At 40.5% G+C, this 14,958-nt stretch overlaps 1 protein-coding gene across 1 annotated transcript; it reads right to left on the bottom strand.

Annotated features, from left to right (window-relative positions):
- Positions 1 to 7,173: 7,173 nt before the first annotated feature.
- On the bottom strand, positions 7,174 to 12,689 carry LOC118749652. Its single transcript, XM_036484453.1, has 3 exons — positions 12,499 to 12,689; positions 11,041 to 11,563; positions 7,174 to 7,227 (listed from the first exon to the last, which is right to left on the bottom strand). The coding sequence occupies exons 1-3, from the start codon at positions 12,687 to 12,689 to the stop codon at positions 7,174 to 7,176; spliced, it is 768 nt and encodes a 255-aa protein (XP_036340346.1).
- Positions 12,690 to 14,958: the final 2,269 nt, after the last annotated feature.

Here is a 14,958-nt window from a genome sequence, read left to right on the forward strand (position 1 = left end):
ACTTTTACAAACCTAGTTTGTAAAACGTTTGTTGGTATATATCTTAAGGAAAATGCACACCACATTGCTTAGATTGATGTGTGCACAGGGAAATTCCAGCATAACTTAATCAATCACCAAACCTACTTGACCAAATTAAGAGTTAATGATTAAAAATTAATTTTTTAATCGCGGTTACGATTAACTGTTAGTCAGATTAAAATTAATCATGATTAACTGTGATCGGATTGAATTCAATCGAATTAACTAACTGATTAAAACATCAATCGATTAATTCCAACATTGATTTCACATACATATCACTATACCAAGTTTCAGTTCTCCCCCACAAATACTTCCAGAGATATGTATGTAATATGAAAATTCCAATTTGTATGGAAGGGGCCTTGAGTTACCGGACTTACTTTCAGTCTAAGACCATCCTTCCGAAATCCGTAGTAAGCGTACTAAATTTCGTTCTGATCGGAAAACCGGTTAAGGAAGTAGCCTATTTTTCAATCCAGGTCATAAACCATCTTTGAGCAAAATTTCATTTTCAAACAGCTGGAAATTTTTAAAAAAGTAGCCTATTTTCCAGTCTAGGTCATAAGCTATCTGTGTGCAAACTTTCATGCAAATCAGTTCAGTCATTTACGCGTATTAATTTAATTCAACTTTCCAAATATGTGATAACTCTTAAAATAGTAGCCTATTTTCCAACGTAGGTCATAAGCTATCTCTGTGCGAAATGTCATGCAAATCTGTTCAGTCGTTTCCGCGTATTAGTTTATTTATTTATTTATTTATTTATTTATTATTATCAAACACACAACCATGAGTTATTTTACAGTGTTTGAACTTAATTTAATTATAAAAGCTTAAAAACTAACATTAAGGGAAACCGTAGGTTGTAAAAATGTGTAAGGAGGAGAAGAAGAACAAAGAAGTATTAGAAAAAAGAAAAATATATGTGTACGTGCATCTTAGCAATTTAGAGGGCAAAATTTATTTAGAGGGCAAAAATTATATAAGAGCTCATTTTTAAAGTGCGATGTACTTCGGATAGTTTTGATCTTATATGGCAGAGCGTTCCAAAGACGAACAGCAAAAACAAAGAACTGACGTTCAGATACAAGGCAACTGTATGTCATACTAAGCAGGTTAAGTGATCGGGCCGATCTCGTGAATTGAATTCGTTCAACAAGGTATTTGGGCTCATGAGAGTTAATTACCTTGTGAAGCAGCATTAGGCATTTTACTTTTAATAAATCGTCGAACTTTATAGAAAATATTTTTAAGGCAAAAACAGATATATGATCACGACGTTTTACACAATACACGTATCTGGCGATGTTGTTGTAGAGGATATTAAGTTTGCCACGACACAGACTATCACAATTGGCATACAGTTCACATCCATACAATAAGGTTGGTAACAGAAATGTTTTAGCTAAAAGCAGTCGAATTTTCTCTGGGGTAAAGTGCTGAATAGTCCATAATGAACGGAGCATGCCATAAACCTTGCCTATTGCACTATAAATGTGGGTATTCCACGATAGGGTTCTATTGAAAATTATCCCTAGGTTTCTTGCAGTGTCAACAAATTTTATAACAGAGTTGTTCAATTTCACTTCACTGTAGCCCTCAAGTTTGAAAGTCTTCTTGTAAATAACGATGCACTGTGATTTACTTGGATTTAAAAGTAACCCATTGTCACAGGCCCACTTGCTAACGTGATCTAAGTCAGTGTTGAGGTTACTAATACAATTATTAACGGATACAAAAGGGCAACTGACATATAGTTGAACATCATCTGCATATACATGAATATCACAATATTTTAACACACTTAGAAGATCGTTTACATATAACACAAACAATAGAGGACCGAGAGTCGAGCCTTGGGGAACGCCTTTAGTTACGGGTAAGCAGTTAGATATAATGTCACCGGCCCAAACAGCTTGTGAGCGATCATTGAGGTATGATTTTATTAAATTTAATGCTGTCGACGAGAAGTTAAACAAGTTGCTAAGTTTCAAGGCTAGAAGATCGTGATTAACAGTGTCGAAAGCTTTGGAATGATCCAGAAGTGTTAATAAAGTCACGCGATCGTTGTCAATGTTTAGTCTGATGTCGTCTGATACCCTAATTAGCGCCGTTATACAGCTTCGGTTGGATCTAAAACCAGATTGGTACCTATTCACCAGCAGGTTTCGACTCAGAAAAGAATTTATCTGAGTATGCATAATGCGCTCAAGTACCTTGGATAAAAAGGGTAGTATTGCGATGGGTCTAAAATCCCCATTAGATTTCTTAATTGGAATGATTTTTGCCGACTTCCAACAGTGAGGAAAAACAGACGTGGTCAAAATGCTGTTGAAGACATAAGTTACGTACGGTAAAATTTTAGGCAATAAGCATTTAAAAAATTTCGGATGAATTCCGTCTATACCAATCGCATTAGATTTCACACTGAGGACGGACTCGACAACGGCACAATCATCAATATTGGAGAAGGTAAAACCAGGTATTGTTCCATTCATACATACACTGTACTTTTCACGACATATATTACTGCTACAGGCGGATAATTGTACAAATTTCTCATTCAGCTCATCTACGTTTATATTCTCTGAAACATGATTACTTTTGTTGCCAATCCCTATTTCACGAATATATTTCCATGTTTTTTTTAGAACTTATTGCTGTGCTAAACTGATGCTCATAGTATTTCAGTTTTTGCAATTTAATGGCTCTGGTGGCTTCTCTTCTATGACCCTTGAAGACATTATATGTTGCTGCACATTTCAGGTGTTTCCACTTTCTCACTCTTCCAAAAAATTAGCCTATTTTCCACTGTAGGTCATAAGCTATCTGCCTGCAAAATTTCATGCAAATCCGTTCAGACTTTTCCGCGTATTAATTTAATTAAACTTTTTTTGCAGGTGTTAACTCTTAAAAAAAGTAGCCTATTTTTCAGCCTAGCTCATAAGCTATCTGTGTGGAAACTTCCATGCAAATCAGTTTATTAATTTCCGCGTGTTAATTAAATTAAACATTTCTAACAGGAGGCAACTCTTAAAAACAGTAGCCTACTTTCTAACGTAGGTCATAAACTATCTGTGTGCAAAATTTCATGCAAATCCGTTTAGTCGTTTCCGCGTATTAATTTAATTAAACTTTTTTAACAGGTGGCAACTCTTCCAAAAAATTAGCCTATTTCTCACTGTAGGTCATAAGCTCTCTGCTTGCAAAATTTCATGCAAATCCATTCAGTCGTTTCCGCGTATTAATTTAATTAAACTTTTTTAACAGGTGGCAACTCTTCAAAAAAAATAGCCTATTTCTCACTGTAGGTCATAACCTATCTGTGTGCAAATTTTCATGCAAATCCATTCAGTCGTTCCCGCATATTAAATAAATTAAACTTTTTAACAGGTGGCAACTCTTAAAAAAAATAGCATATTACCAATCTGGCCCATAAGCTATATGCGTAAAAAACTTCATGCAAATCCGTTCAGTCGTTTCCGCGTGATGATTTCCCAAACATCCAAACATAAAAACTTTCACATTTATAATATTAGTAAGATTTCTCGGTTTTTACAGTTAGAACTGAGACTTGAAAAGATTTCTGTCTACAATCTGAGGTGGAATACGTTAAATTACTTTATCACAGAAAAACTAGATGGCTAAGTTTACATCCAGCGATAGAGCGTTTATTGAAACTATATGAACCGCTCAAGAGTTACTTTATAAGTTTGAATAATCCGCCGAAAGTAATTAAAATTTTTTTTGAATGTCCCTTAAGCGAAGCGTACTTGTTTATTGTACATTCCACAATGAATATAATACATTCGAATATTGGAAGCATTGAACGACATGATAGTTGTGTTTGTTTACAAATTATCCAGTAACTTGCCAGCAACTCTCCAGTAACTTTATTTCTAAGAATTCGCTCTCATAGACAAATTTTACAAAAAAGTACGCGAACGCTATTCCAGTAATAATTTTCAAGTTTCATTAACAGCTGATAAATTGGTTGTTCATTCGCAGGAATTTCCTAATAAAACAATATATTATATATTTGCAAAGGTTCAGTTTGTGAATTTCAACAATAAAAACCCACAAACAGTTTCCTTATTAGTTTAAATTTCATCCAGCAACATGCGATCAGCTGTTTTTCGTACTGGCAAATTCTTACAAGTAAAAATTTATCCAGTAAAATTCAGTAAAAACTTGCAACTTCAACCGTCATTTTCCGCTCTCTCAATTTCCCCTACGTTGCAAGTTTTTGCGTACGAAAATGCCAAAACATGAAAATTCGTAAAAACTTTTACTGGATTTTACTGGAAATGAGTAAACAAACGCAACTGATAACTCAATATTTGAAGTTAAAAAGGTTTTAGATTGCATAGTTTTCAATTTAACTGAAACACTTGCCCATAATTTTCTGCCATTAAAAGTTAAACAAATTTTGCAAAATAACGTAACTCTTAGCGAGAGCTCGAAATCTTTATTTTTTGAAGAAATAACCAATTTTCATAAAATAATGATAGATTATTTAAAATCGTGGACCCTTCCGTTAAAAATTGTTGATGTCTTCGACTGGATGGATTTCAAAGGCACTGATTCCGTTTTGTGGTCCGACATTCAGTCTTCGGTTGAATTTTAATGTAAATTTGGGTTGTTAATTGATGAATAACTACTTTTTAACGAGTTTCATTGCTATAAAGCTTTTTTGGAAGGTATAAACGACAAAACTTTAAATTTTAACAGTTTTTGGTGCGCTTTCTTTGCTAAGTATGAAAATTGTTGTGAGCTAAAAAAGGTAATTGAGTATACCTTCTATATTCCTGCTCACAATGCAAATGTTGAATGTTTTTTTTTGATAGTTGTCCTCTATATATAAATTAAGGCATAACAACCCTAGGCTGAACTCATTCTCTCGGTTGAACAAACTTTTCACAAATTACAGAGTGCTCTTGTTTGAAATTTGGGCTGAACTGATTCTTTATGAAAATTTCTAGACAATACCACTCTCTGATCGATCTAATAAACTTATGTTTAAGTTTGTTTTAAAAATACTTTTTTTGTTCAAAAATATCGAATCGGTAACATGTAAAAAACCAAAAATGATGCTGTTTAAAAAAACCATGTTACTTTTTTCTTAGTATTTATGCATGGTGTACCAAATAAAAGATTATTTTCTGATGAACGAATTTTGAAGAGCGTGTACTATGCAAAAACAATTAAAAGATGTTACAAATTGCTTCTGAATAATATTTATTCTATACTCAACGGAATGCACCACCAACGACGAAAAGATTCACTTAAAAACGCTAATAAGACGAAGTAACATCCCCATGATAGCCTGTTCTAGGCACCGAAATGCCTCGGGGGTTTTTTCCAACCATGGGCTGTTGCTTAGGCGATCTAACCCTAAGACCGCCGAACCCTATTTATTGTTGTTTGTCCCTGGTTGCTCCGCATCCTTCTGCTCAGGGATGGCATTGAGTCTAACCGCAGACCAGAAACCTCCTTGCAACGTGTGGAGCCACCTAAGAACCTGTTCTGGCTATAGGTCACATAAGGAGTGTGAACCTTTTAGCTCAAGCCTTGTGACACCATCTGCCAGCCCAGCCTCCAACTCGCGCAACCAACATGGCTTCCGTAAAGTGCACAGCATCTAGAAGGGACTAAAACGGTGGACGGTGAATTAAGTAAATTAGTGGTCGCCAGTCGTCAGTATCCTTTCCTTTGAAACCATGAAGAGTGGTGTCCTATCCTGTTATTGTTAAACTTCTACATCTTCAAGCCAACGGAGGGAGTTTCCATTACCTCATATGCTGACGATTGTTCGGATTGGTCTAGTCCAGCAATGAAATTGATGATCTGTGTTCAAAGATAACGGCTAACTCTCCGAAATTTCTTGTCTCTTCACTAAAACGGAGCCTAACCCCCTACCCAACGAAATCAAAGACGACCCTTATTACCACCTGAATGGAGGAGGTCAAGCTTCAATTAGGGATCCACACCAATGAGTCATTGACGACACAATAATTCCGACAGCAAATAACCCGAAAATTTGTTGATAGTTTGCTCTCCTTTTCCGTCTACTTTTTCATTGCTTGTCAATTAGTCAATTTGTATTTAAATACATACATACATGCATATGTTTGTACATAAATCCTGGAAGTAATTATTATGTGCCACACAAACATCTAATATATAAAAATCTCGTGTCACGGTGTTTGTAGTCGAACTCCTTCTAAACGGCGCTTCCGATCTTTATAAAATTTTTTGTGTATATATGGTAGGTATGAGAATCGGATGTAAAGTATATTTCATACCGCTAGGTGCAGGGGGGGTGGTACCTCACATACAAACCGAATTTTTCATATTGCATATCTCTGGAAGTGTTCATGGTAGAGTACTGGAACTTGGTATAAAACTGCATACCTAAAAATGTTCTAAAGATTCAGATTGAAAAGTTGAAGTTTTGAAAGAAATTTGTTGAATTTTCCTAAAGTTTCTATAAAATTAGAAAATATAATTTATATGGTTTTGGCTAAAGCTTGAACGGTATTTTTATAGAAAATATTTTTTTTTACCTCCAAGTTGAATACCAAATCAAATCAAAAAATGCCAAATCATAAAAGAGATCAAATAGAAAGAAATTAACATTCTTAGTTACAAATTGGCAAATTGGAAACCATAGAATCATGCCTTGATGTCTTGAAGTTGAAGTTTCGGCTAGTAACTAGTATTAAGATTACTACCCCGTACGAAAATACTTCTCATTATTGAAAAATTGCGATCGATATAATGTGAAATGAAATTTCTTGAACTCTTAGAGAACTCCACTCACGAAACACCGAGATAGATCAGGTGCCTGTCCCACTGTCGGGCCCACGGGAGTTCTCAAAGATGTTCAAGAGGTTAACCCAGACATGCCCACGCTCGATTTGTCAACTACGAAAACTTAGACATTATAGAAGAACTATGCCTTCGAGAACACCAAGTTCTACAAAACCTACACTGAAGCTCTAGTGTGGAAACTAAGAAACCACCCAGTGACCATGGTATAAATATTCCATATAAATAAATATCCATTTATACACGAAAACTGTTCTTGAATTCTTTATCCTTCAAAATCTAAACTGAAAAAACGGGTTTTTGCCACGATGAGCTCTACTATCCCTCAAATTTTGAATTTGTCGGTAATCTTGGCTTAGGATTTCCGTCATCCTGCATGTAAATATGTTATTTATGCTAAATGAAACCAGTTGAGGGAGACACAAAAGTCTCTTATGTAGTTCTGAGACACCCAATGTACGCCCTGATTCACTTGAATAGCCACATTTTCTTTCGTTAGGATCCGAGCTTACATATATCTAAACTTGTAGGCATCGGTGAAGCTTCATTTTAATCTCATTTTGAAGAATGATCAATTATGAAGAAATTGATGGAAATGAAGAAAATACCTTGGTTATATTAGTTTTATTACGATTTGTATCAAATTACACGAAATATCTGATAAATTTTTTTTCCTAGTGTCATATCCACAATTGGGATTATGTCACTTTTGAGCCTAAAGCATATTTTCTTGCTCCCAAGAAAAACAAAAAAAAAAACATATAAAACCCGCTAAAGAAATGAAAAAGAAATTTTCTATTATAATATTTTAATCAGTTTACAGCTCTCTAGAAATCTATACATAGTATAAAGGAAAGTCGAGATTCTTTGTACGCGGTAATCTCGAAAACTACTGAACGGATTTTGACGAGATTTTCTCCAATATACTTTGTATCAAAAAGAGAGTTACCTTTTTCATTTAGAATTTGAATAGGATTGCCACCTTTCTAAAAAACTATAAGACCCGCACGGTTCGCTGGATTACAAAAGTTGAGGTTTCAAATGAAAGGGATGGGCCTCTAGAAAAGCACAAATGTTTTATTTTTATCAATAGGGTTGCCACCTGTTGATAAAATTACTATATACAATCATAATGAGCGTAGGCATCAGTTCTGCACCATCGCAGTCAAACGTAAAGACTTGGCTTCTAGATGTGCAATAATGGATTATTTTTCAGAGTAGGGTTGCCACCTGATAACAAGTAAAAAGATTTTCATCGTTCGTTGGATTTCAAAATGGGATATCAAATGAAAGGGCATGACCTTCGCATGTACAAAAACTTTAATTTTTTTGTAGGGTTGCCACCTATTTAAAAATTACTATCTTCTCTACATAGTTTAAAAGAAAGTCGAGATTCTTTGAACACGTTAGTCTCAAAAACTACTGAACGGATTCCGACGAGATTTTTTAAGTATAATCTGTATCGACAGGAATATTATGTTTAGAACTTTAAATTCCTATAGGGGTGTCACCTGTCTAAACTATTATAAGATCCGCACTGTTCGTTGGATTATAAGAAATTAGATGTCAAATAAAAGGGCTCGCCGTTAAGATGTTCAATAATGTGTTACTTTTGGAGTATAGTTGCCACTTTTTAAAAATTATAAGATCCTCATCGTTTGTTGGACTAAAAACTGAGGTACCAAGTGAAAAGGTATAGTCTCTGAATGTGAAATAAGTTTTTATTTTTTGTTTAAGTGGGGTTGCCACCTATTTAAAAATTATGTATGCATAATATGCGAGGGCATTTTTTGTTAATTAATTTAGATTTGCACAGTTCATTCAATTTAAAAAATGAGGTGTCAAATTTCGACAAATATTTTTCGAAGGGGCAACCCGTGGGTAATGCAACCCGTGCGAAAAATTAAAAAATGTGGGCTGTTCGTTAGATTACAAGAAATGAGGGGTCAAATGAAAGGGCTTGGCCTCCAGATTCGCAATTGTATATTACTTTTTTTAGTAGGGTTGCAACCTATTTAGTTGTCAATCACACCTTATTTAATATGTACACATTCAGCGCGTGGCGAAGCCTGGCGCATACGAGACCAGCTAGTATACATATATGTATGTAAATATTTCTTCAAGAAAATGTTCAGCAATAGCAAAGTGTTTTTTCAATCGAGAGAAATAATGAAAAATATTTATAGTAATTTTTCTTGAGCTAAAAATTTAAATATTAAATTTCGCCTTTTTTAATATAAAACAATATTTGATAAGGTCTTCTTCTTCTTCTTCTTCTTCTTGTTGTTGTTGTTGTAGCGGCACTACTAAGCCCCGCCTGTTTCGGGTCAACTTTTAATCATTATCGTCAAGCTCAACTAACGGTAGGCCCAGGAAACGAGCTGTTTCGATGGGGTCGGACCAAAGGGAGAGGGGTGTTAGTTGAGTCGGATTGAGCTGGCATGTGAAGAGGGGGTTGGTGTCGTGGGGGGAGTCTGCACATGCCGGGCACTCATTTGGGATGTTTGGGTCGAGTCTGGACAGGTAGCTGTTTAGGCGGCTACAATATCCAGACCGTAACTGAGCCAGGGTAACGCGGGTCTCTCTAGGTAACTGAAGCTCCGTCTCTTCCACAGGTGGTGATTGGGCTCCGATAACGACATTCCTAGGCCGGGAGTCGAGGTAGGTGGAGACAGACTCCCTATGAATGTCGTTAATCGCTCGTGTGTACGTCATTGGGTCCAGTGGTTGGTCTGTGTAGGTCTGGACTGAGTCCTTGTACATGAATAGGTGCCCCCTGACGTGCCTGGGCGGAGGCTCCTCCTCCAGCAGTGGTCTGTTGGGGTGTTCACTTCTGTGACACCCCACAAGAAACTGCTTACAGAGCATCTTGTTGTGTTCCCTTGCGGGGAGCACTTGGGCCTCACTGTGTAGGTGATGCTCAGGCGTCATCAGAAGGCACCCAGTCGCTGTCCGGAGTGCGGCGTTCTGACAAGTCTGTAGCTTCGTCCACTGCGTCCAACTAGTCCCCGGCGTCCAAACTGGCGCAGCATAATTTAGAACCGGCCGGCCAATTGCCTTGTATGTTGCCAGCAACGTTTCTTTGTCTTTGCCCCAAGTGCTGCCGGCGAGCGACTTGAGGACCTTGTTGCGGCTCTGTACTTTGTTGACAACTGCGGTTGTGTGCGCGGAGAAAGAGAGCAGGCTATCAAAGGTAACACCTAAAATTTTCGGGTTGTTCACCGTCGGTATGGGTGTGCCGTCGACGTGAATTCCTAATTCAAGCCTGACCTCCTTCGTCCAGGTGGTGAAGAGGGTCGCCGTTGATTTCGTTGGGGAGAGGGTTAGGCTCCTTGCAGTGAAGAAGCGAGAAAGGCTGGAGAGATAGCCGTTTACTTTTGAGCAGAGGTCATCAATTCCATTCCCAGACGCCAAAATCGAACAGTCATCAGCGTACGAGATCAGGGAAACTCCTTCAGGTGGCTGGGGGAGTTTCGAGATATAGAAGTTAAAAAGTAAGGGGGAGAGAACACCACCTTGTGGAACCCCTTGTTTTATTCTTCTTGGTTTCGAGGTTTGATCTCTGAAGATTACTGATGATTGCCGACCACTCATATAATTCGCTGACCATCGCTTCAGTCCCTGTGGGAGAGAGGAGGCCTCAATGTCTTCTAGCAGCGTGGAATGGCAGACGGTGTCAAACGCCTTTGACAAGTCCAGCGCTACTAGGACAGTTCTCTCACAGGGGCGGTTTCGATTTAGGCCACGAGTTATCTGGGTGTTTATGGCGTTAAGTGCTGTTGTTGTGCTGTGCACTTTACGGAAGCCATGCTGATGTTTCGCTGGGGTTAGGTGGCAGGTGAAGTATGGGAGCAGCAGGGCCTCAAGTGTGTTCGCGACCGGGGAAAGGAGCGTTATCGGGCGATAAGAGACTCCTCTGTTGGCGGGCTTCCCCGGTTTCAGCAGTGGGACCACTCTCCCTGATTTCCACACATCAGGAATGATGAGAGTGGTCATAGACAGATTGAGGACCTCCGTGAGGTATGCTACCCCCACAGGCCCCAAATGTTTCAACATCAGCATACAGATTCCGTCGGGTCCAATGGCTTTGGAGGCTTTCGCCTTCCCGATGGCCCCCTTCACTTCACCGCCGGTGAAAACAAGTGGTGCATCGTTTTTGGGCAGTTTGTGCAGCCTCCTGGTCACTCGACGTTTGGCCTTGTCTACCGAAGGATGCAGTGTGAATTGCCGACTGAAATAGTTCGCGCATTTCTTCGGGTCCGATGAGGCGTGACCTTCGAATGAAATTTCCACTCTGTCATCACGCTTCGTCGGGTTGGACAAGGACCTCACGGTTGACCAGAGCTTACTCACACCAGAGGTGAAGTTACAGGCCTTCAAGTGCTCTTCCCACTTTGTCCGCTTGTGTTGATTCACCAGTTGCCGAATCTCCAAATTAAGTTCCCTCAAGCGAGGGTCCCCGGGGTCGACCTGGCGTAGGTGGTCACGCTCATTTGCTAGTACAGCTGCTTCAGCCGGGAAATTTGGGCGGACTTCCGCGATGCGTCCGGACGGTATGAAGCGATCTGCTGCGGCTGTGACTACCTTGCGGAACTGGCGTTCACCAGCATGTACGTCTGTGGGTGTGGGGAGGGCGGCGAAGCTGCTCTCGGTAACTTCCGCGAAGCCGTTCCAATCAGCTTTGTTGAAGTTGGTGTAGGTTCGGTGATCCGCGGGAGCAAAGTCGGTGGGCTTATTGATTGAGATGATTATGGGCAGATGGTCTGATGCTAACGTTAGCATAGGTCGCCATGATATACTATTTATCAGACCAGCGCTAGCAATTGTTAGGTCTGGCGAGCTGCTGCAGCTGCCCACAATCCTGGTGGGGGCGTCGTCGTTCATGGTGCAGAATGTCGAATCGTCTATCTGCTCAGCCAAACTGTGTCCCCTCCGATCATTGGCCAGGCTTGAGTGCCAAAGATCGTGGTGCGCATTGAAGTCCCCTACTACCAATCGGTTTTCGCCTCTGAGTAGCGCACCTATGTCAGGGAGATATCCAGCCGGGCAGCAGGTGACAGGGGGTATGTACACGTTAAATATTTCGAGCTCGACATCGCCTGACCGGACAGCTATGCCCTGACATTCTAGGGTAGTGTCCCTTGGGTCGATGTCTTCTTCGATTAGCCGATACTGCACTGTGTGGTGTAGAATGAACGCTAGTCCTCCACCATTATCTCTCTCGCGATCTTTACGGAGCACATTGTAGGCGGCGCAACCCAACAAAGTTGAGTTGCTGTGCAACTTCGTTTCTTGGACCGCAGCTATCAATATGCCGTGCCGACCCATGAAGACTGCTATCTCCTCAATCTTGCTCTGGAGTCCGTTGCAGTTGAGTTGGAGTACGTTCATGTGCCTTGGGAGGCTGGTCGCGATACGGGGGGTGAGAGAAGTGTGGGGCCTACCTTGGGCCTGTTGCGCCTGACGCAGTTGTTGTTGCAGCCTGATGGTAGGTGGCTGCGATATGGGCGTTGTTGTCTGCGCCGGCGGTGCACTACAGCAAGGGGCGCTGTAGTTTGTAGTCCATTCGCGAGTGGTGCGTAGACCAGAACATAGCCGGAAGTGGCACCAGCCAAGGCATGTGTTGCATTTGACTGATGTCACATTCCGGTATATTCTGTTCTGGCACACGGAGCAGATGGTGTGGGCAACCAGTAGCTGCTGGTTGGCTCGCGCTCGCGAGTGGGACCGGTCGGTAGGTTGTGTGGGAGGGGTGTGTTGGGAGGTTTGCTGTTGCTCAGGGGAGCTTCTAGGGGCCGTGCAGGCTCTTCGGGTGCTAGGTCGCACCCGTGCATTACGCGAGTGGGTAGCCGTGGAGGCTGATTGTGCCATTTGGCTTGAGCAACAGGGAGCCACAAAGTTTGTGGTCCACTCCCGGTGAGACCTAAGGCCAGAGCAGGTTCTTAGGTGACTCCACCCGTTGCAGGAGTTGCACCTAACCGAAGTGGAGTTCGGGTGGAGTCGATTCTGGCAAACACAGCAGAAGTAAATTTCAGGTCCGGGGTTGGGCTCTACGCCCGCCCGGAGAAGAAGGATGCGGAGCAATCCGGCTGCCAGGTATTGCTCCATGGACGGATAATGATTAATGGGTATCGCCGATCTAGACGGGGTTAGATCGCCGAAACAACAGCCCTTGGTCGGGTGAAACCCGAGTCATTCCGGTACGTAGAACCGGCTGTCTTCTTTATTGGCGCTGTAACCGCCTTAGCGATTTTGGCCGAGTCCAAAACAGCACGCCAGTCATTTCTCTTCTGTGCTAACTGATGCCAATTGGAAATGCCAAGTGCAGCAAAGTCCTTCTCCACCTGTTCTTTCCAACGCAGAGGAGGCCTTCTTCTTCCTCTGTTACCAGCATCGCGGCCCGCGTTGATTATTTTCAGAGCAGGAGCGTTTCTGTCCATTCGAACGACATGGCCAAGCCAGCGGAGCCGCTAAATTTTAATTCGCTGCACTATGTCTATATCGTTGTAAAGCTCATACAGCTCATCGTTAAATCATCTGCGATATTCGCCATCACCAACGCGTAAAGGTCCGTAAACCTTACGCAGAATCTTTCTCTCGAAAACTCCAAGAGCCGCCTCATCAGATGCTTTCATTGTCCATGCCTCCGCGCCATACACCAGCACAGGCATGATGAGTGACTTATAGAGTGTGATATTTGTACGACGAGAGAGGACTTTACTTCTCAATTGCCTACTCAGCCCAAAGTAGCACTTGTTGGCAAGAGTGATTCTCCGTTGGATTTCAAGGCTGACATTATTATTGGTGTTAATGCTGGTTCCCAAATAAACGAAGTCGTCTACTTTTTCAAACTTGTAACTGTCAACAGTGACGTGGGTGCCAAGACGCGTATGCTGTGACTGTTTGTGTGATGACAGGAGATACTTCGTTTTGTCCTCGTTCACCACCAGACCCATTCGCTTTGCTTCTCTATCCAATCCCGAGAATGCAGAACAGATGTAGTCCTTGTTTTTACCGATAATATCGATGTCGTCGGCATACGCCAGCAATTGTACGCTCTTGTAAAGTATTGTGCCTGAACGGTTCAGTTCTGCGGCTCTTATTATCTTCTCCAACATCAGAATAAGGAAATCACACGAAAGGGAGTCCCCTTGTCTGAAACCTCGTTTGGTATCAAACGGCTCGGAGAGGTCCTTCCCTATTCTGACGGAGCTGGTGGTATTGCTCAACGTCATTTTACACAGCCGTATTATTTTCGCGGGGATACCAAATTCAGTCATAAAGTTGCGGCATAAAGGCAACTTCTCTTCGTGCTATCGAAAGTGGCTTTCAAATCGACAAATAGATGGTGTGTGTCGATCCTATTCTGGCGGGTCTTTTCCAAGATTTGGCGTATTGTGAATACCTAATCTATGGTGGATTTTCCAGGCCTAAAGCCACACTGATAAGGTCCAATCAGCTCGTTGACGGTGGGCTTCAGGTTTTCGCACAATACACTCGATAAGACCTTATAACCTATGCTTAGAAGGCTGATTCCGCGGTAGTTGGCGCGTAGGGCGGGGTCGCCTTTCTTGTGGATTGGGCAGAGCACACTTAAATTCCAGTCGTCGGGCATGTGTTCATCTGACCATATTCTGCATATGAGCTGATTAGGCTTGCCAGATCCAATTTGTCAAAAAGCTTGACATTGACCAAAAAAAAACTTGATTTTGAAAAAAAAACTTAACAAATAAAAACACTCATACTATGGGTTTTTGTTTAATTTTTTATTATTTTTTTTTCATAAAAATTATTAGAATAAAAACAAAAATATCATAAAAAGAAAAAATAACAGAAACAATGTAAAAAAAACAAAAAACAATATAACAATAAAAATTCAGTCTTTATATATTTTAAAGAAAACTTAGGCGTTATTTCAAAAAAAATATAGGTACTATCTTAAGAAAAAAAATATAGGTTCTATTTATTTTGCCACATATATTTCGTGTTCTTAGATACAGAATTAATTAATTCTCTACCATCGGGTGTTGTTACAAAATTTTGAAAGTTTTTGCAATCCTCATTAAAATTTATTCTTATTAATAGTTCGGCTTTTATTAGATC

Source organism: Rhagoletis pomonella, unplaced genomic scaffold (genome assembly GCF_013731165.1).
Source record: "Rhagoletis pomonella isolate Grant_MI unplaced genomic scaffold, Rhpom_1.0 Rhpom_scaffold_00027, whole genome shotgun sequence".
NCBI lineage: Eukaryota > Metazoa > Arthropoda > Insecta > Diptera > Tephritidae > Rhagoletis > Rhagoletis pomonella.

Coding starts and splice junctions, on each gene's coding strand:
- LOC118749652 (XM_036484453.1), bottom strand. CDS start 12,689: ATGCACGGGTGCGACCTAGCACCCGAAGAGCCTGCACGGCCCCTAGAA. Junction 11,564..12,498: donor AGAACAGAATATACCGGAAT/GTGACATCAGTC, acceptor TGCTCCCGCGGA/TCACCGAACCTACACCAACT. Junction 7,228..11,040: donor TAGACAAGGCCAAACGTCGA/GTGACCAGGAGG, acceptor ATTTACATGCAG/GATGACGGAAATCCTAAGCC.